The 19540-nt window shown below is 45.5% G+C and overlaps 1 protein-coding gene across 1 annotated transcript; it reads left to right on the plus strand.

Annotated features, from left to right (window-relative positions):
- The first annotated feature begins 3409 nt into the window (after nt 1-3409).
- L1TD1 (LINE1 type transposase domain containing 1) lies at nt 3410-17341 on the plus strand. The gene is made up of 3 exons (XM_039473982.2): nt 3410-3973; nt 11650-12593; nt 16028-17341. The coding sequence occupies exons 2-3, from the start codon at nt 11757-11759 to the stop codon at nt 17147-17149; spliced, it is 1959 nt and encodes a 652-aa protein (XP_039329916.2). The 5' UTR covers nt 3410-3973; nt 11650-11756; the 3' UTR covers nt 17150-17341.
- Nucleotides 17342-19540: the final 2199 nt, after the last annotated feature.

Here is a 19540-nt window from a genome sequence, read left to right on the forward strand (position 1 = left end):
CAATTCTCCTGCCTCAGCCTCCTGAGTAGCTGGGATTACAGGCACGTGCCACCATGCCCAGCTAATTTTTTGTATTTTTAGTAGAGACGGGGTTTCACCATGTTGACCAGGATGGTCTCGATCTCTCGACCTCGTGATCCACCCGCCTCGGCCTCCTAAAGTGCTGGGATTACAGGCTTGAGCCACCGTGCCCGGCCAAGCATTAATGTTAATAGTAATCATTTATGGGCTGGGCACAGTGGTTCACACCTGTAATCCCAACACTGGGAAGCCGACCTGGGTAGATTGCTTGAGGTCAAGAATTCAACACAAGCCTGGTCAACATGCCAAAACTCTGACTCTACAAATAATACAAAAATTAGCCACGTATAGGGGTGCATTCCTGTAATCCATGCTACTTGGAGTGCCTGAGGCACAAGAATTACTTGAACCCGGGAGGCAGAGGTTGCAGTAAGCGGATAGTGTACCACTGTACTTCAGTCTGGGTAACACAGTGAGACACTGTCTAAAAAATACAAAAAAAGAAAAAAAAAATTATAAAAGGTTTACTATGCCATAGGCACAATTTTAAGCATTTTTTCATGTTTGACTTTAACAATTCTGAGGCTGATACCACAGTCTTTCTCATTTTACAAGAAATAGGCACAAAGCAGTTAAGTAACTTGCCTGAGATTTCATCTTCATTGCTGTAAAGCTTGAATAATATGTCATTCTTCCCCAACTGATTTTTATATAACTCAACTTTGGGGACTGGGCACAGTGGCTCACGCCTGTAATCCCAGCACTTTGGGAGGCTGAGGCGGGCGAATCATGAGGTTAGGAGTTCGAGACCAACCTGGCCAACATGGTGAAACCCGGCCTTCACAAAAATACATAAATCAGCCAGACATGGTGGCATGCTCCTGTAATCCCAGCTACTCAGGAGGCTGAGGCAGGAGAACTGCTTGAACCCAGGAGGCAGAAGTTGCAGTGAGCCAAGATCATGCCACTGCACTCCAGCTGTGGCCACAGAGCAAGACTCTGTCTCTCTCACTTTTTTCTTTTTTTTTTTTTTTGAGAAGGAGTTTCGCTCTTGTTACCCAGGCTGGAGTGCAATGGCGCGATCTCAGCTCACCGCAACCTCTGCCTCCTGGGTTCAGGCAATTCTCCTGCCTCAGCCTCCTGAGTAGCTGGGATTACAGGCACGCACCACCATGCCCAGCTAATGTTTTGTATTTTTAGTAGAGACGGGGTTTCACCATGTTGACCAGGATGGTCTCGATCTCTTGACCTCATGATCCACCCGCCTCGGCCTCCCAAAGTGCTGGGATTACAGGCTTGAGCCACTGCGCTCGGCCTCTTTTTTTTTTTTTTTTAAGTAGAGACGGGGTTTCAGCATGTTGGCCAGGATGGTTTCGATCTCTTGACCTCGTGATCCGTCGTCCTCAGCCTCCCAAAGTGGGATTACAGGCTTGAGCCACCGCACCCGGCGACTCTGTCTTAAAAAAGAAAAAGAAAGAAAAGAAAAGAAAAAGTAAAAACTCGCAGAGGAAACAGCCAGTGCAAGGGCCCCGAGGCAGAAAGTTCTGTGTTTTCCAAGGAAGAGAAAGAGACAGTGTTTCCGCTGTGAGGAGCGCAGTGCGAAGACAATGTTGAACCGGCAGTCAGGATAGAATGAGGAGGTAGAAATGTAACCGAAGCAGGAAGCCACTGAAAGGTACTGGAGGGGGAGAAGGATTGCAGAGCGGTAGTGAGAGAGGCCCAGGGGGCAACCGGAGGCGATTTCAGTGACGCACGTGAGAGACGGTGGGGCAGGGACTGGGCTGGAGCTGCGGAGACGGCGAGAGGCGGGCAAATTCAAGGGCTCAGGAACGGATTCACTGCGAGGCTTGAAGACAAGGAATGAGGTGACCTTGGGGTTCAGGCCTGGGCGATGAGGTGCTTAGTGGTGTCTTTATTCAGATTCGAGTCTAGAGTCGAATCTGAGGGGTGGGGCTCGTTCAAGCGGAGGCTCAGCGGAGTCAGAGGGAATTGAGCTAAGTGGGGGGACAGCAAAAGAGGTCATCAATTGCTTAGGGCGGAATGCGATTTCCGGGGAGGAGGCGGGGGTGTGTAGATGGAGGGGGCTGGGACACACCTGGAGGGGCGGGGCCCGCCGGAGAGACGGAGAGTGCTCTTAACTCTGAGTTACAAGGCTCCGTCCTCACTTTGTTCGCTCCTCGGTGGTCCAGGAGGATTTCTTTTTCGCCAGGTAAGGCTGGCCCGGGATCGTGGGGTTCGGGGTGCCCCGGGTAAGGCTGGCCCAGACGCGTGGGGCCCGGGATGAGGCACGCAGTTGGCCCCCTCACTTTGCTTCCTGCTCTTTCCCTCACCGTCCGTAGCGCAGTGATTTCTCTGCGCCTAAAATGGGAACCTTTAAAGTAATATGGAGAAAATGAAGTCAAGAAAGTGAAGAGATGCTTGACCAGTCCTAGCTTTGAAAAATGGATCGAGGAGGCCGGGCTGGCTGGCTCACGCCTGTGATCCCAGCACGTTTGGAAGGCTGAGTCGGGCGGATCACCTGAGGTCGGGAGTTCGAGACTACCCTGGCCAACATGGTGAAACTCTGTCTCTACTAAAAATACAAAATTAGCCGGGCGTAGTGGCAGATGCCTACAATACGAGCTACTGGGGAGGCTTATGCAGGAGAGTCGCTTGAACCCGGGAAGCGGAGGTTGCAGTGAGCCAAGATCGTGCCATTGCACTCCAGTCTGGGCGACAGAGCAAGACTCCGTCTCAAAAACCAAAACGAAACAAAAAAACGGTGGAGGGAGGCGAACACTTCTACTGTGTAGTGTCTTTGGGAAGCAAAGGGATAAGGAAGAACTTTGGGGCCCGACAGATCATCCCATCTCCATTCCCCAGGTCTGGGGCCTTGAAATGCATCTCCACCCTTTTCCTAAAGAGTGTTCCAGGCCGGTGGCGGTGGGTCACGCCTGTAATCCCAGCACTTTGGAGGCGGGGGCGGGCAGATGACGAGGTCAAGAAATCCGACACCATTCTGGCTAACATGGTGAAACCCCATCTCCAATAAAAATATAAAAATTGAGCTGGATGTGGTGGCACACGCCTGTAATCCCAACTACTCGGGAGGCTGAGGCCGGAGAATCGCTTGAACCCGGGAGGCGGAGGTTGCAGTGAGCCGAGATTTCGCCACTGGACTCCAGCCTGGCAACAGAGCGCAACTCCGTCTCAAAAAAAAGAAAAAAAAAAACCTGGAAAATAGATTTAGAAGCAATAACTTAGGCGGTTTTTTTTTTTTTTTTTCCAGTTTCCTCCAATTGTTAGGCAAATTGATTCTTGTTCAAATTACAAAAGGAAAGCCTGTCTTCGATAATGGACCTCCAACTCACAAAGCAAAAACCATTCTCCTCAGCCCCTCCCTAGATCCGCCGGGGGTCCTCCCCTTCCCTGCAGCTCTTTCCCGACTTGCACCCAAGACTCTGCTAATGACTTGTGTGTCTTTTTAAGCAAACACATGCATGGATAAGTACTTTTTTTTTTGAGACGGAGTTTCGCTCTTGTTACCCAGGCTGGAGTGCAATGGCGCGATCTCGGCTCACCGCAACCTCCGCCTCCTGGGTTCAGGCAATTCTCCTGCCTCAGCCTCCTGAGTAGCTGGGATTACAGGCACGCGCCACCGTGCCCAGCTAATTTTTTGTATTTTTAGTAGAGACGGGGTTTCACCATGTTGACCAGGATGGTCTCGATCTCTTGACCTCGTGATCCACCCGCCTCGGCCTCCCAAAGTGCTGGGATGACAGGCTTGAGCCACCGCGCCCGGCCGGATAAGTACTTTTATTCCAGTCTACAATATGAGGTGATTTTCCGCATTTAATAAACCTTAAACTTGGACTTTTGCGTTATGAACTTGAATTCTAGGCACCAAGGCCCGCCCTGCAGAGCGCTCGTCTTCCCCGCCAAGATACAGAGGTGGAAGAACCGCTGACACTCGGTAGGTAGTTTAGTGGCTTAGGGGCGGGATCAGTGGAGGGCAAATGTGCGAGTGGGCTTGGGGAGGAATATTTTATTTTCTGAGACGGAGTTTCGCTCTTGTCGCCGAGGCTGGAGTGCAACGGTGCCATCTAGGCTCACGGCAACCTCTTATTCCCGAGTTCAAGCGATTCTCTTGTCTCAGCCTCGCCAGTAGCTGGCATTACAGGCACCTGCCACCTGGCCTGTCTAATTTTTGGCTTTTTAGTAGAGACGGGGTTTTGCCATTTTGGTCAGGCTGCTCTCCTGACCTCAGGTGATCGCCCGCCTCAGTCTCCCAAAGTGCTGGATTTAGGGCTTAAGGCACCATGCCCAGCCTGGGGGGTGTATTTTAGAGTGCGGGAGCTGATTTTGGGACTGATAAAGAAGTGTGTCCTGCCTATAATCTAGTGTGGGTCAGGACCTTTTGTAGTCAGGTGCTATTAGCAGAACCCACAATTTCATCATCACTAGACATGATTTTTTTGTCTTATTTTTTCCACACAACAGTTGTTACAGGTATCATAGAACACTTGTGCACTCTCACTGCAAGATTAAAAGGTAGGGCCAGGTGGGCTCACCGCTGCCATCCCAGCACTTTGGGAGGTTGAGAAGAGTGGGTCACCTGAGGTCAGGAGCTCGAGACCAGCCTGGCCATGGCAAAACCCTGTTTGTACTAAAAATACTAAATGCTAAATTATAATTAGAGTTTAATGACAATAAGTGTACAATAAATAAATGATCTTTTTCACATCCAAGATACCAGATACTCTGAATTCTAGCCACAGGCACTGCGAGTTCAGAATTCCTCATCAAGTAGAAAGCAGAGGCTGGAACAACCTCAGCAAATTCTGCCTCAGGCTTAGGGGCCGGGTGTCTTGGTTTGTGCTTGCAGTCCCAGATACTTGGGAGGCTGAGGCAGGAGGCTGGCTTGAGCCCAGGAGTCCAAGATTACTGTGAGCTATGATTGTTGCATCACTGCACTCCAGCTTGGGTGACAGAGCAAGGCCCTGTCTCGAAGGAAAAAAAAAAAGAAATGTGATTAGAAGACTTGGGAGGTTTTCATCAGTGTACTCCTAAGTTTTGCTTTGTATTTTAAGGAGGTTACTCTAAAAGTATGCAATAGAGGAGAACACCAGTTGGGAAGGGCAAGAAACGTTTAGTATTTCCCTTAAGGCATTGGGAGTTGTGAGGGTAGATAAACTGCTTTTAAGTCTGGAAAAAAGCTTGTTGATTTGCATTGCCTTGGCTTGTGACTGGTGTCTTTTCATATGTTTATCTGTTTGCATTTCCTTTGTGGTGAATTACCTTTTCAACACTGGCAGTCTGTTTTAATGTGCTTTTCTGAATTTGCTGGGGGTTTATGGACTTCCCTTTTATTTTTACCTCTCTTTTTTTATCAGAACATATATATATCCTCACCTCAATCTCTAATCTGACCTCTGAGGCCACCCAAAGTTTGGTGCGGTATCTCTCTCTCTTTTTTTTTTTTAAGATCTCATTCTCGCACAGTGTGGAGAGCAGTGGTGCCATCACTGTTCACTACAGCCACAAACTCCTGGGTCTAAGTGATCCTCTTCTGTCAGTCTCTTTAGGAGCTGGTATTACAGGCATGCCACCATACCAAGCCAAAGTGCCTGATTTTTACAGGTGCATGGGAGGACAATAAAGGAGAATGCCACTTCAACTTTTAGTTAGTGTGTGTGCCTTTCCTTGGATCAGGAGACTTTTACATTTTTTTTTTTTTTTTAGACGGAGTTTCGCTCTTGTTACCCAGGCTGGAGTGCAATGGCACGATCTCGGCTCACTGCAACCTCCGCCTCCTGGGTTTAGGCAATTCTCCTACCTCAGCCTCCTGAGTAGCTGGGATTACAGGCACGGGCCACCATGCCCAGCTAATTTTTTTTTTTTTGTATTTTTAGTAGAGACGGGGTTTCACCATGTTGACCAGGATTGTCTCGATCTCTTGACCTCGTGATCCACCCGCCTCGGCCTCCCAAAGTGCTGGGATTACAGGCTTGAGCCACCGCGCCCGGCCCTTTTACATTTTTTAAATAGATTTATACTTTTAACATTTTCTTTTATCAATAGGTCATTTGCAATTTTCCAGTTATATGTGCACACCTCACTCTGCTATGTATGACATGCCATATTTTGAACATGTTTTGGTTCCATAAATAATTCCCTCAGCAGTAGGCATTCAAGTAATTTGCAGTTGTGAGGGGTTTTTTGTTTATTTTTATTTGTTTGGTTTTTGAGATGGAGTGTTACTCTGTTGCCCAGGCTGGAGAGCAGTGGGGCAATCTGGGCACATTGCAACTTCCGCCTCCTGGGTTCAAGCAATTCTGCCTCACTGTCCTGAGTAGCTGGGACTAGAGGCATATGCCACTATGCCCAGCTCATTTTTGTATTTTTAGTGACAGGGCTTCACCATTTTGGCCAGGCTGGTCTTGAACTCCTGACCTGTGTTCCACCCACTTCAGTCTCCCAAAGTGCTGGGATTACATGGGTGAGCCACCAAGCCAGGTGTGGTGTGGTGCGTGCCTGTATTCCCAGCTACTCAGGAGGCCGAGACAGGAGATTGAGTATAGGCTGGGCGGCATGGCAAAACCCTGTATCTTTAAAATATTAGTTAATTTCCAATTTCCCATGGCACCTGTCATGTACTATGTAGAGTGACTCTTGGAAAACACATTACCCAAAAAAGGTAGTGCTAGATGATACGGCACCGGCCAGATTACCAAAAAGGTCTAAAAATCCCAGGATCACTATAAATGTGGCCAGGGCGGATATTTGCCCCTGCACTGGCTATAATAAGGGTGTTCAAACACTGGAATCTGTTTTGATTTGCATTCTCCTAATATAATTGACTAATATAATCTTTTTGTGTTTACTGTACATATGGTTTTTATATATGTGCTTACAAAATGGTATTGTGCTCTGTGTATTTTCTGCACCATTTTTTCCCTTTGGTATCAAAGACATCCTTAACCAATCTAATACACTCTTATGTATAATATAATTTTTACGTGTACATTAAACGTATATTGTATGCACCATTTATATAGTATATACATATATAACATAGTGGATATTATAATGTATGTTTTGTAAGTTTAATTTTTTTTACATACATAATTATATTATACATAATCCAGTCATGTGCACAAACCATCATTTGTTCAGCCCTTCTCTTACTACAGGGCATCGTTTCGCAGTTTTTTTTGGTCACAAAAAACTCAGCACTAAAATTTCTATTCATATATTTCTTTTTTTTTTTTTTTTTTTCTGAGACGGAGTTTCGCTCTTGTTACCCAGGCTGGAGTGCAATGGCGCGATCTCGGCTCACCGCAACCTCCGCCTCCTGGGTTCAGGCAATTCTTTTTTTTTTTTTTGAGACGGAGTTTCGCTCTTGTTACCCAGGCTGGAGTGCAATGGCACGATCTCAGCTCACCGCAACCTCCGCCTCCTGGGTTCAGGCAATTCTCCTGCCTCAGCCTCCTGAGTAGCTGGGATTACAGGCACGCGCCACCATGCCCAGCTAATTTTTTGTATTTTTAGTAGAGACGGGGTTTCACCATGTTGACCAGGTTGGTCTCGATCTCTCGACCTTGTGATCCACCCGTCTCGGCCTCCCAAAGTGCTGGGATTACAGGCTTGAGCCACCGCGCCCGGTGGGTTCAGGCAATTCTCCTGCCTCAGCCTCCTGAGTAGCTGGGATTATAGGCACGCGCCACCATGCCCAGCTAATTTTTTGTATGTTTAGTGGAGACGGGGTTTCACCATGTTGACCAGGTTGGTCTCGATCTCTCGACCTTGTGATCCACCCGCCTCGGCCTCCCAAAGTGCTGGGATTACAGGCTTGAGCCACCGCGCCCGGCCTCTATTCATATATTTCTAAGTGTACAGGTGGTTTTGTTCCTAATGGTAGATTCTCAAGCAGAGAGTATATGTATTATTTCTGACTTTAATAATAGATTTCCTGGTCGGGCACGATGGCTCACGCCTATAATCCTAGCACTCTGGGAGGCTGAGGTGGGCAGATCACCTGAGGTCGGGGGTTCGAGACCAGCCTGACCAACATGGTGAAACCCAGTCTTTAAAAAATATATATATATATTTCCTTTTTTTTTTTTTTTTTTAAGCCTAGAGGGCAGTGGCTCAATCTTGGCTCATTGCAACCTCTGCCTCCTGGGTTTAAGCAATTCTCCTGCCTCAGCCTCCCGAGTAGCTGGGACTACAGGCACACACCACCATGCTCGGCTAATTTTTTGTGTTTTTTAATAGAGGTGGGGTTTTACCATATTGGCCAGGCTGGTCTTGAACTCGTGATCTGCCCTCCTCTGCCTCCAAAAGTGCTGGGATTACAGGCATGAGCCACCACGCCCAGCCCAATAGTTGGTTCTTCTAATTTTCTGAAGTGTTTAACTACTCCCACCTCTGATAGGTAGAACTGATCTCATAGTTTTTTGATTATATACCCAACTCCTGGTTTGGGGGCACTTTTCACAAGTATACTATTGATTTATATTCTTGTCTCTAAAAATATTTTATTTGTTTTAGTTTTTCAAAGTTTTTTCTTCTTTTTTTTTGAGATGGAGTCCGCCTTCTGTCATCCAGGCTGTAGTGCAGTGGTGTGAACACTACTGCAACTTCTTCTTCCCTGGGTCAAATGATTCTCTTGCCTCAGCCTCCTGAGTGGCTGAGATTACAGGTGCCCACCACCATGCCCGGCTAAATTTTGAATTCTAATTTTTTTCAGGTCTTTGTGTACAGATACCCATTTTGTTTTAGGGTATTTGTATTTTTAGTAGAGATGGGGTTTCACCATGTTTGTCAGGCTCGTCTTGAACTCCTGGCCTCAGGTGATCATCCAGCCTCCTCAGCCTCCCAAAGTGCTGGGATTACAGGCATGAGCCACCAAGCTTAACATTGCTTTTGCTTATCAATATACACAAACTCTATATAAGAAACTTTAATGATTTTTGTGTGGCTGTTTTTTTAGAATTTAATTCCAGATTCTAATAATCTTTTTTGGAGACAGAATCTTGCTCTGTCGCCCAAGCTGGAGTGCAATGGCACAATCTCGGCTCACTGCAACCTCTGCCTCCCAAGTTCAAGTAATTCTTCTGCCTCAGCCTCCTGGGTAGCTGGGATTATAGGCATGTGCCACCACCCCCAGATAAATTTTTAATTTTTAGTAGGGACAGGGTTTCACCATGTTGGTCAGGCTGGTCTTTGAACTCCTGACCTCATGATCTGCCTGCCTCCACCTCCCAAAGTGTTGGAATAATTTATCTTTTAATTTTGTGCTATCATTATTTTTCCTGGCTCATTTTTTATTTCAATGAAAATTTTCTGAAATTATCATTTTATTTTATTTATTTATTTTTAGATGGAGTCTTGCTCTGTTGCCCAGGCTGGAGTGCAGTGGTAGGATCTTGGCTCACTGCAACCTCCGCCTCCCTGGTTCAAACAGTTCTCCTGCCTCAGCCTCCTCAGTAGCTGGGTTTATAGGCACACATCACCACTCCTAATTTTTGTATTTTTAGTAAAGATGAGGTTTCACCACGTTGGTCAGGCTGGTCTTGAACTCCTGACCTTGTGATCCACCCACCTCGGCCTCCCAAAGTGCTGGGATTACAAGCATGAGCCACTGCGCCCGGCCCTGGCTTATTTTTTGGAAACAGGGTCTCATTATGTTGCCCAGGCTGGTGTTGAACTTTTAGATTCAAGTGATGATTCCACTGCAACCACCCAAAGTGCTAGGATTACAGGTGTGACACTGTGTCCTGCCTAACTGAAATTCTTCATCTATCTTTTGCCCTGACATGAATGATGTATTAGCTGCTTAGGTGATTCTTATTTTTCAAGGAAGGGGACAGGGGAGAGGCTTGAACTGCCTCTCAGGTTCAAGTGATTCTCCTGCTTCAGCCTCCCGAGTACCTGGGATTCCAGGTGCCTGCTACCATGCCCAGCTAATTTTCCTATTTCTAGTAGAGACCAGGTTTTGCCTGTTGTCCAGGCTGATCTTGAACTCTTGACCTCAGGTCATATCCTCCCCTTGGCCTTCCAAAGTGCTGGGATTACAGGCATGAGCCACTGCGCCTGGCCAACATTATTCTGTTGTTGAAACAAGGTCTCACTCTGTCGCCCAGGGTGGAGTACAGTGGCACAATCACAGCTCACTGCAGCCCTAGCTTCGCAGGCTCAAGTCATCCTCACATCTGAGCTTCCCAAGTAGCTGGGACCCCAGGCATGTGCCACTGTGCCTGACTAGTTTTTTAATTTTTGTAGAGACAGGTTTATGTTGCCCAGGCTGGTCTCGAACTCCTGGGGTTAAGTGATCCTCACACCTCAATCTCTCAAAGTGCTGGGATTATAGGCGCGAGCCACCATGCCTGGCCAAGAAAGTCATATTCTGAATTGACTTGATAACTGGTTTTCAGAAAAGGTCTTAATGTTAACAATCTCTGTAATTCAAAAGAGACACCTGTTTCTTAATTTTGTGTACGATTCCATTCAAGTTGCCTGAGACTTGGATGATTTGGTATGATACGTATGTTCATTTTTTTTAAATTAACATCAGAGTCTTGCTCTGTCACTCAGGCTGGAGTGCAGTGGCATGATCTCGGCTTACTGCAACCTCTGCCTCCCAGGTTCAAGCAATTCTCCTATCTCAGCCTCCCAAGTAGCTGGGACTACAGGTGCGTGCCACCACGCCCAGCTATTTTTTTTTTTTGAGACGGGGTTTCGCTCTTGTTGCCCAGGCTGGAGTGCAATGGCACGATCTCGGCTCACCGCAACCTCCGCCTCCTGGGTTCAGGCAATTCTCCTGCCTCAGCCTCCTGAGTAGCTGGGATTACAGGCACGTGCCACCATGCCCAGCTAATTTTTTGTATTTTTAGTAGAGACGGGGTTTCACCAGGTTGACCAGGATGGTCTCAATCTCTTGACCTCGTGATCCACCCGCCTCGGCCTCCCAAAGTGCTGGGATTACAGGCGTGAGCCACTGCGCCCAGCCTTTTTTTTTTTTTTTGAGACAGAGTTTCGCTCTTGTTACCCAGGCTGGAGTGCAATGGCGCGATCTCGGCTCACCGCAACCTCCGCCTCCTGGGCTCAGGCAATTCTCCTGCCTCAGCCTCCTAAGTAGCTGGGATTACAGGCACGCGCCACCATGCCCAGCTAGTTTTTTGTATTTTTAATAGAGACGGGGTTTCAGCATGTTGACCAGGATGGTCTCGATCTCTCGACCTTGTGATCCACCCGCCTCGGCCTCCCAAAGTGCTGGGATTACAGGCTTGAGCCACCGCGCCTGGCCTTTTTTTTTTTTTTTTTTTTTTTTTTTTTTTTTTTTTAAGTAGAGATGGGGTTCTACCATCTTGGCCAGGCTGGTCTCAATCTCCTGAACTTGTGATCCACCTGCATTAGCCTCCCAAGGTATTGAGATTACAAACATGAGCCATCATGGCCAGTTAGCTAAATTTTGAATTCTGATTTTTTTTTGGGTCTTTGTGTACAGATACCCATTTTGTTAGTGAACCTTTCATTAATATATTATGCTGTACACACAGCATAGTTTTCTTAATTAAGCTCATATTCTTAACAAGTTTCTCGAGAATTCTTTAATAAATAATTTTTCATTTCTTTGTATTTCAGATTGACGTATCTTAAAATTTTTGAGTTTCTGAAGTCTAGCAGGCCTGTAAGAACAAAAATCATTCTGCAGGAATTAAAAACAGAATCCAGTCTTGGCAACACCCACAATGTCTGATGTATCGTCAATGTCTAGTGTACAATCAAAATTTGCTAAACCTGCAAAGAAACAGGAGAATGTCACCTATATGGAAAGAGGGCAGTTAATGGAAACTGATGAGGAAATGGCTCCGATAATCGATTTAAAATGCATGGATGTATCAGCAGTTATTATGAATAAGTTTAAGATCTTAATGGAAATTCAAGACCAGATGTTTGAGGAGATGAGGGAAACTCTTAAAAATGACCTAAAGGCAATTTTAGGAGCAAAAGCTACAATACCTGACAATCCTAATGAATACAATAGTAATGAAGGTAAGAAATCACCCCAGAATGAATCACGAATTTACGAAGTCATGGGAAGTATAGAAGAAACCTTATGCAACATAGATGACAGACAGAGAAATCGCCACATCCATTTAGAACTTACAGAAGGGGAGAGTAGGGAGAATGGAGAGAATGAATTTCTCGAAGTGAGAGAGGAAAGGAAAATTCCGAAATTGAAGAATAAAGAGAAAATTTTAAAAGCCTCCAAAGAAGAAAAAATGTTGATGGATGGAGGAACGGTACTTACCCTGGCAGCTGACCTTTCATCAGCAACACTGGGTATTAGCAAGCAATGGAGTAATGTCTTCAACATTCTCAGAGAACATGATTTTGAACCTAAATTTCTATGCGATGTTAAATTAGCATTTAAATGTGATGGTGAAATAAAGACATTTTCAGATCTGCAAAGCCTTAGAAAATTTGCCAGCCAAAAATCTTCTATGAAGGAATTACTGAAAGAGGTACTCCTACAAAAGGAAGAAATAAATCAAGGAGGAAGATACGGAATTCAAGAAAAAGGGGTAAGCATACAAATATGTAAAGCTTATGTGTAAATGGAATAGTTGGCATAGTTATTTTGAAGGATAAGTCAATTTTTAAAAAAAAATGATTCCTTAAAGGTTAAAGCATGATGCTAAAAGTAATTATTTAAAGGGCACTTTTTTCTGTGGAGGGTTTATTATGGGCAGAGGGCAAGGGGGCCTCAGCCCTTCTTGGCAGCTGGTTTCATCACGGTGACCAAGACGGTTCTCAGCTCGTCTCTCTCTTGGTGTGCATATGTGGCCCTACCGTTTTCTTGGTGAACTCGAGGGCCTGTTTGTCTTTTGAGACCTCGAGCAACTCCATGGTGTGCTACTCCTACGTGGGGAAGCGACAGGTCTCAGATCATGTCCCACACCGATGGCGTATTTGGTCAGACGCCTGAGGCAGTGGCTTTGCCTGGGCTTGCTCATGTCCTTGATCACCCTGTTGCCCTTGTTGAGGCCCAAAGCCAAAGCCTCAAGGTCACACAGAGCTGTGGCTGCTGCTCTCCAAAGGCCGCTGTGCTGGAAGGGATTTTCGGTTTTTTTTTTTACTTAGAATCTTGCTCTGTTGCCTTGGCAGGGGTGCAGTGGCTCAGTCTGGGCTGACTGCATTCTCCATCTCCCAGGCTCAAGTGATCCTCCTATCCTGGCCTCCCAATAGCTGGGACTACATGCACATGCCACCAAGCCCAGCTTATTTTTGTACTTTTTGTAGAGACAAGGTTTTGCCATGTTTCCCATGCTGGTCTCAAACTTCTGGGCTCAAGCAGTCTATCTGCCTTGGCCTCCCAAAGTGCTGGGATTACAGGTGTGAGCCACCATGCCCAGCCAAGGTCTATTATTTTTTTTGAGACAGAGTTTCGCTCTTGTTACCCAGGCTGGAGTGCAATGGCACGATCTCAGCTCACTGCAACCTCCACCTCCTGGGTTCAAGCAATTCTCGCCTCAGCCTCCCGAGTAGCTGGGACTACAGGCGTGCGCCACCGTGCCCAGCTAATTTTTATATTTTTGGTAGAGATGGGATTTCACCATGTTGACCAGGATGGTCTCGATCTCTTGACCTCGTGATCCACCCACCTCGGCCTCCCAAAGTGCTTTCTGGGATTACAGGCGTGAGCCACCGCGCCTGGACAAGGTCTATATTCTTAAGCCAATATATATATATTTTTTCAATTCTTTTTTTTTTTTTTTTTTTTTTTTTTTTTTTTGAGATGGAGTTTCGCTCTTGTTACCCAGGCTGAAGTGCAATGGTGCGGTCTTGGCTCACCGCAACCTCCGCCTCCTGGGTTCTAGCAATTCTGCCTCAGCCTCCCAAGTAGCTGGGACTACAGGCACACGCCACCATACCCAGCTAATTTTTTTTTTTTTGTATTTTTAGTAGCGACGGGGTTTCACCATGTTGACCAGGATAGTCTCGATCTTTTGACCTCGTGATCCACCTGCCTTGGCCTCCCAAAGTGCTGGGATTATAGATGTGAGCCACCGCGCCCGGCCTTAAGCCAATATTTTTTTACATGTTTTCAGATGAACGCTTTTCTTCTGCCTTTCCAACATTCCCAAGTGTAACCTCTGTTCAGAATGAGAATCCAGAAGGAGAAGGTACACTTGAGTCAACAAATTATTTAAGAATCTGTGTAATTTCAGGAATTAGCTGCTTTCAATGTTTACGTAGATGAGGCCCCTAAACCTGCCCTGGTAGGTGTGGGATGGCTGAAAAGCTCCATAGCAGACTGAAGGCTTCGAGGAATGTTAGGAGCCAAATTTATATTGCAGACGCCACCAGAAGTTGAGTACCTTGCTTGCTTTATTCCACCCTTACAACAATCCTGGGGTGGTGCTGTCACTAGACTCTGTTTCTTTCTTTTTTTTTTTTTTTCTTTTTTGAGACAGAGTTTCACTCTCGTTACCCAGGCTGGAGTGCAATGGCGCAATCTCGGCTCACCGCAACCTCCGCCTCCTGGGTTCAGGCAATTCTCCTGCCTCAGCCTCCTGAGTAGCTGGGATTACAGGCACACGCCACCATGCCCAGCTAATTTTTTGTATTTTTAGTAGAGACGGGGTTTCACCATGTTGACCAGGATGGTCTCGATCTCTTGACCTCATGATCCACCCTCCTCGGCCTCCCAAAGTGCTGGGATTACAGGCTTGAGCCACCGTGCCCAGCACTTAGACTCTGTTTCATAAGGAAAAGTGAGGCACTCGTAGCAAAGGAGGCAGTCGGGTCAGGGTTTGAACACAGTTTTGAACGGAGCCTGTTGTATTCTTTTTTTTTTTAGACGGAGTTTCGCTCTTGTTACCCAGGCTGGAGTGCAATGGCGCGATCTCGGCTCACCGCAACCTCCGCCTCCTGGGTTCAGGCAATTCTCCTGCCTCAGCCTCCTGAGTAGCTGGGGTTATAGGCACGCTCCACCATGCTCAGCTAATTTTTTGTATTTTTAGTAGAGACGGGGTTTCACCTTGTTGACCAGGATGGTCTTGATCTTTTGACCTCGTGATCCACCTGCCTCCGCCTCCCAAAGTGCTGGGATTATAGGCTTGAGCCACCGCGTCCAGCCGCCTGTTGTATTCTTAACCAAAACGTGCTTGCCTTTAAAGTCATCAGGCTAGAGTGTAAATTGCAATTGGAATTTTTTTTTTTTTAATTAAACGTATTGTTATATCTGTAGGAGAAAGGTCAATGTGAACTTGGGTTTTTTGTGTGTGCTCATGATCTTCCTAAAGCAGATTGTAAACTTTAGCCAGATTACAATGTCGATTTACCATAGGCCTCTCACATATAACAAGTAGACAATTCATTAAAACAAGTCATTAGTGAGGGTCAATCACATACACAGCAGTAAGTGTTCAAGGTTCTAGAAGGAAGAAGGTAGACATTATGGCCAGGTGCGGTGGCTCATGCCTGAAATCTCAGCACTTTGGGAGGCTGAGGCGAGTGAATCACGAGGTCAGGAGATCAAGATCATCCTGGCCAACATGGTGAAACCTGTCTCTACTAAAATACACAAAAAAATTAGCCAGGCATTGTGGCACATGCCTGTAGTCCCAGCTACTCGGGAGGCTGAGGCAGGAAAATAACTTGAACCCGGGAGACAGAGGTTGCTGTGAGCCGAGATCTCGCTACTGCACTCCAGCCTGGGCAACAAGAATGAAACCCCATCTCAAAAAAAAAAAAAACAAAAACAAAAAACAGACGTGACCTCACAGAATTCATTCCAAATATTACAGAAGAAATGTCTTGTGATCATAGGGAAACTTGACTTGTTTGGTGACCTAGGCCTTCAAGAACAATTAGTATTTAAACAATTTTTCAGATATTTTTTAATTGTCCAAATGGTAGCCATATTAAAATTAGTGTAATTAAAGTTTTAATTCTTTAAAAGAAAAATGATTTAAATAAACTCTTCTTTTTCTTATTGTTTTTTAACTTTCAGGGTAAAACCCTAATAGACTCAAAACACAGAGCTGGAGAAATGACCAAGGATGGCTTGAACTTTCTATTTATTAAAGAAGTAAAAGTTTCTAAGCCAGAGGAGATGAACAACGTAGAGACACAAGAGGAAGAGTTTTCTGAGCTAGAGTTGCTGGATGAAGAGGGCTCAGGGATGGAGGATGATGGAGAAGAGACCTCAGAGCTGGAGGAAGAGGAAGACGAGGCCTCAGGATTAGAGGAGGAGGAGGAGGAGGAGGAAGAGGAGGAGAAGGAGGAACAGAGTTCAGTGTACTCTAAGGAAACAGAAGAAGAGAGACACAGAGCTCTGCAGACAGAAGAACTAACATCCAAAGAAGCAGACTTAACACAGGAAATAGAAGACTTGAGTAGTGTGATTAATAGCATCAGAGAGATACAAGAGGAGATTAGAAATTTGAAAAGTTCCCATCCAGGTGTCTTGGAAATTAATTCAGTAGGTGATCTGAGTAGCAGAATGGACTTACTTGAAGAAAGAATAGACAGTCTAGAAGATCAAATTGAAGAATTCTCTAAGGATACAGTGCAAATGACCAAACAGATAATTCATAAAGAAAGGCAAAGAGAGATAGAGGATAGATCCAGAAGCTCCAACATTCGTTTGATAGGAATTCCAGAAAAGGAGAATAATGAGAATGGAGCTGAGGACATAATTAAGGATGTAATTGATGAAAACTTTGCAGAACTAAAGAAAGGTTCAAGTCTTGAGATTGTCAGTGCTTGCCGAGTACCTAGTAAGATTGATGAAAAGAGACTGACTCCTAGACACATCTTAGTGAAATTTTCAAATTCAAATGATAAAGAGAAAATAATAAGGGCTTCTAGAGAGAGAAGAGAAATAACCTACCAAGGCAGAAGAATCAGACTGACAGCAGACTTGACACTGGACACACTGGATGCTAGAAGTAAATGGAGCAATATCTTTAGAGTTCTGCTGGAAAAAGGCTTTAATCCTAGAATTTTATATCCAGCCAAACTGGCATTTGATTTCAGGGGTAAAACAAAGGTATTTCTTGATACTGAAGAATTTAGAGATTATGTTTCGCATATGCCCACTTTGAGAGAATTACTGGAGAACATACTTTAGTAGTCCAGGGTGAGTACAACACAATATGCTCTCGTCCCCAGCACACATCCAGAAATTAACAAGTGAAACTGGAAAATACACTTGTACCCAGAAGGATGGACAGTTAACAGCATACTTAGGGATGAGGAGCAAGGAATGTTACAGATACTACCTAGATGTTAATAAAGTTAAAGGATATGTTAAAAAAGAAAATAGGTTTGTCTGAAGGGAGTGAGTTATTTCAATTAATTGATCACGGTCAGTTACAGATAGAATTTCTGTTCTGCTTCCCACCCCACCTTACTACTGCAGTTGACTAGTCTTTTTAGAATAAGCTTGTCTAAAAGTAAACTTACCAGGGGGAGGGGCACACCTATCAATATAACCTGTCAATGTAGCCGAAAACAGGACCGGTAAAGAAAAGCACCGGGGAAGAGATGGTAAGGTTAGTTTGAGTAGGAAAAACCACTGAGCCCAGGAGTTTGAAGCCATCCTGGACAATGTGGTGAAACCATCTACAAAAAGGAAGGAAAAAAGGAAATTTCACAAATCTGTATTACCTGTCATTATGTGAATCTTCAGAGTAAATCTTTTTCCTTTGAATATTGTGTGCTATGTTTGCTTATTTAAAAGTTTTCAATTTTACACCTTCTGGGGCATGTTGTCATACACAGTCTGATAAGTTTTACGTTTTATTGCGTAAACCATTACTGGAGAAATGAAATCTCTTCCCTAATGTGACACTATCAGGTTTTTAGTTAAGTTTTACTTCAGAATGAAATGAGGCTAGGCCTTGTAATCCCAACACTTTGGGAGGCCAAGGCAGGCAGATGGCCTGAGGTCAGAAGTTTCAGACAAGCTGGCCAACGCAGTGAAATCCTGTCTACCAAAAATACAAAAAAGTTAGCCATGCATGGTGGCACGCGCCTGTAGTCCCAGCTACTCGGGAGACTGAGGCAGGACAATCACTTGAACCCAGGAGGCAGAGGTTGCAGTGAGCTGAGATCGTGCCGCTACACTCCAGCCTGGCAACAGCAAAACTTTGAACTTTGTCTCCCAAAAAAAAAAAAAAAAAAAAACGCAACATATGAGTAGTGAAGTTAAGAAGAGGGAGTTTTTTAGTCATGATTGCTACTAGGACAAATGTATATTCCATTCTCTTTTTTAGAGTTTTCACTCGTTAGGTTGGTGTGCAATGGCACAACCTCTGCCTCCTGGGTTCAAGCTATTCTGCCTCAGCCTCCTGAGTAGCAGGGATTACAGGTGCCTGGCACTGCGCCTGGCTGGTTTTTGTATTTTCACTAGAGGCAGAGTGTTTTTTTTTTTTTTTTTTTTTTTTTTTTTTTTTTTTTTAAGATGGAGTTTAGCTCTTGTTACCCAGGCTGGAGTGCAATGGCGCGATCTCGGCTCACCACAACCTCTGCCTCCTGGGTTCAGGCAATTCTCCTGCCTCAGCCTCCTGAGTAGCTGGGATTACAGGCACGTGCCACCATGCCCAGCTAATTTTTTGTATTTTTAGTAGAGACGGGGTTTCACCATGTTGACCAGGATGGTCTCGATCTCTTGACCTCATGATCCACCCGCCTCGGCCTCCCAAAGTGCTGGGATTACAGGCTTGAGCCACCACGCCCGGCGTAGAGGCAGAGTTTGACCGTTCTGGCCAGGCTTGTCTTGAAGTCCTGACCTCGTGATCCACCTGCTTCTGCCTCCCAAAGTGCTGGGATTACAGGCGTGAGCCACCACGCCTGGCGGAAGCCTGTTTTTATTTGGGTTGGGAAAATGGAGATATTAATTGTAGCTGCCTCATTTATTTCTACTGTGCTGCATTGCTTTGCTTTGACTGGCTTACATAATCTTTGTTTTTCTTTTGTTAACTTGTGAAATAATGAAAACCCAGAGGAGGTTGCAAGAATAGTCGCATTCATGTACCTTTCATCCCAACAGTAGCATCTCGGCATAACTGGTATAATACAAAAATCAGGCTGGGTGCAGTGGTTTACACCTGTAATCCCAGTAATTCGGGAGGTTGAGGCGGGAAGATCACCTGAGATCAGGAGTTCGAGACCAGCCTGGCCAACATAGTGAAACACGATCTCTACTAAAAATACAAAATTACTCAAGCGTGGTGGTAGGTGCCTGTAGTACCAGCTACTTGGGAGGCTGAGGCATGTTAATTGTTTGAATCTGGTAAGTGGAGGTTGCAGTGAGCCGAAATTGTGCCACTGCACTCCAGCCTGGGAGACTGAGTGGAACTTGTCTCAAAAATAAAAAAAAATCAAGCCAGGCATGATGGCTGATAATCCCAGCACTTTGGGACGCTGTGACAGGATTGCCTGAGGCCAGGAGTTTGAGAGCAGCTTCGACTACACAGTAATTGTTAAATTGGCCAGATGTGTTGCACCTGTAGTCCTG

The sequence above is a fragment of the Saimiri boliviensis genome, chromosome 11 (genome assembly GCF_048565385.1).
Source record: "Saimiri boliviensis isolate mSaiBol1 chromosome 11, mSaiBol1.pri, whole genome shotgun sequence".
In the NCBI taxonomy this organism is placed as follows: domain Eukaryota; kingdom Metazoa; phylum Chordata; class Mammalia; order Primates; family Cebidae; genus Saimiri; species Saimiri boliviensis.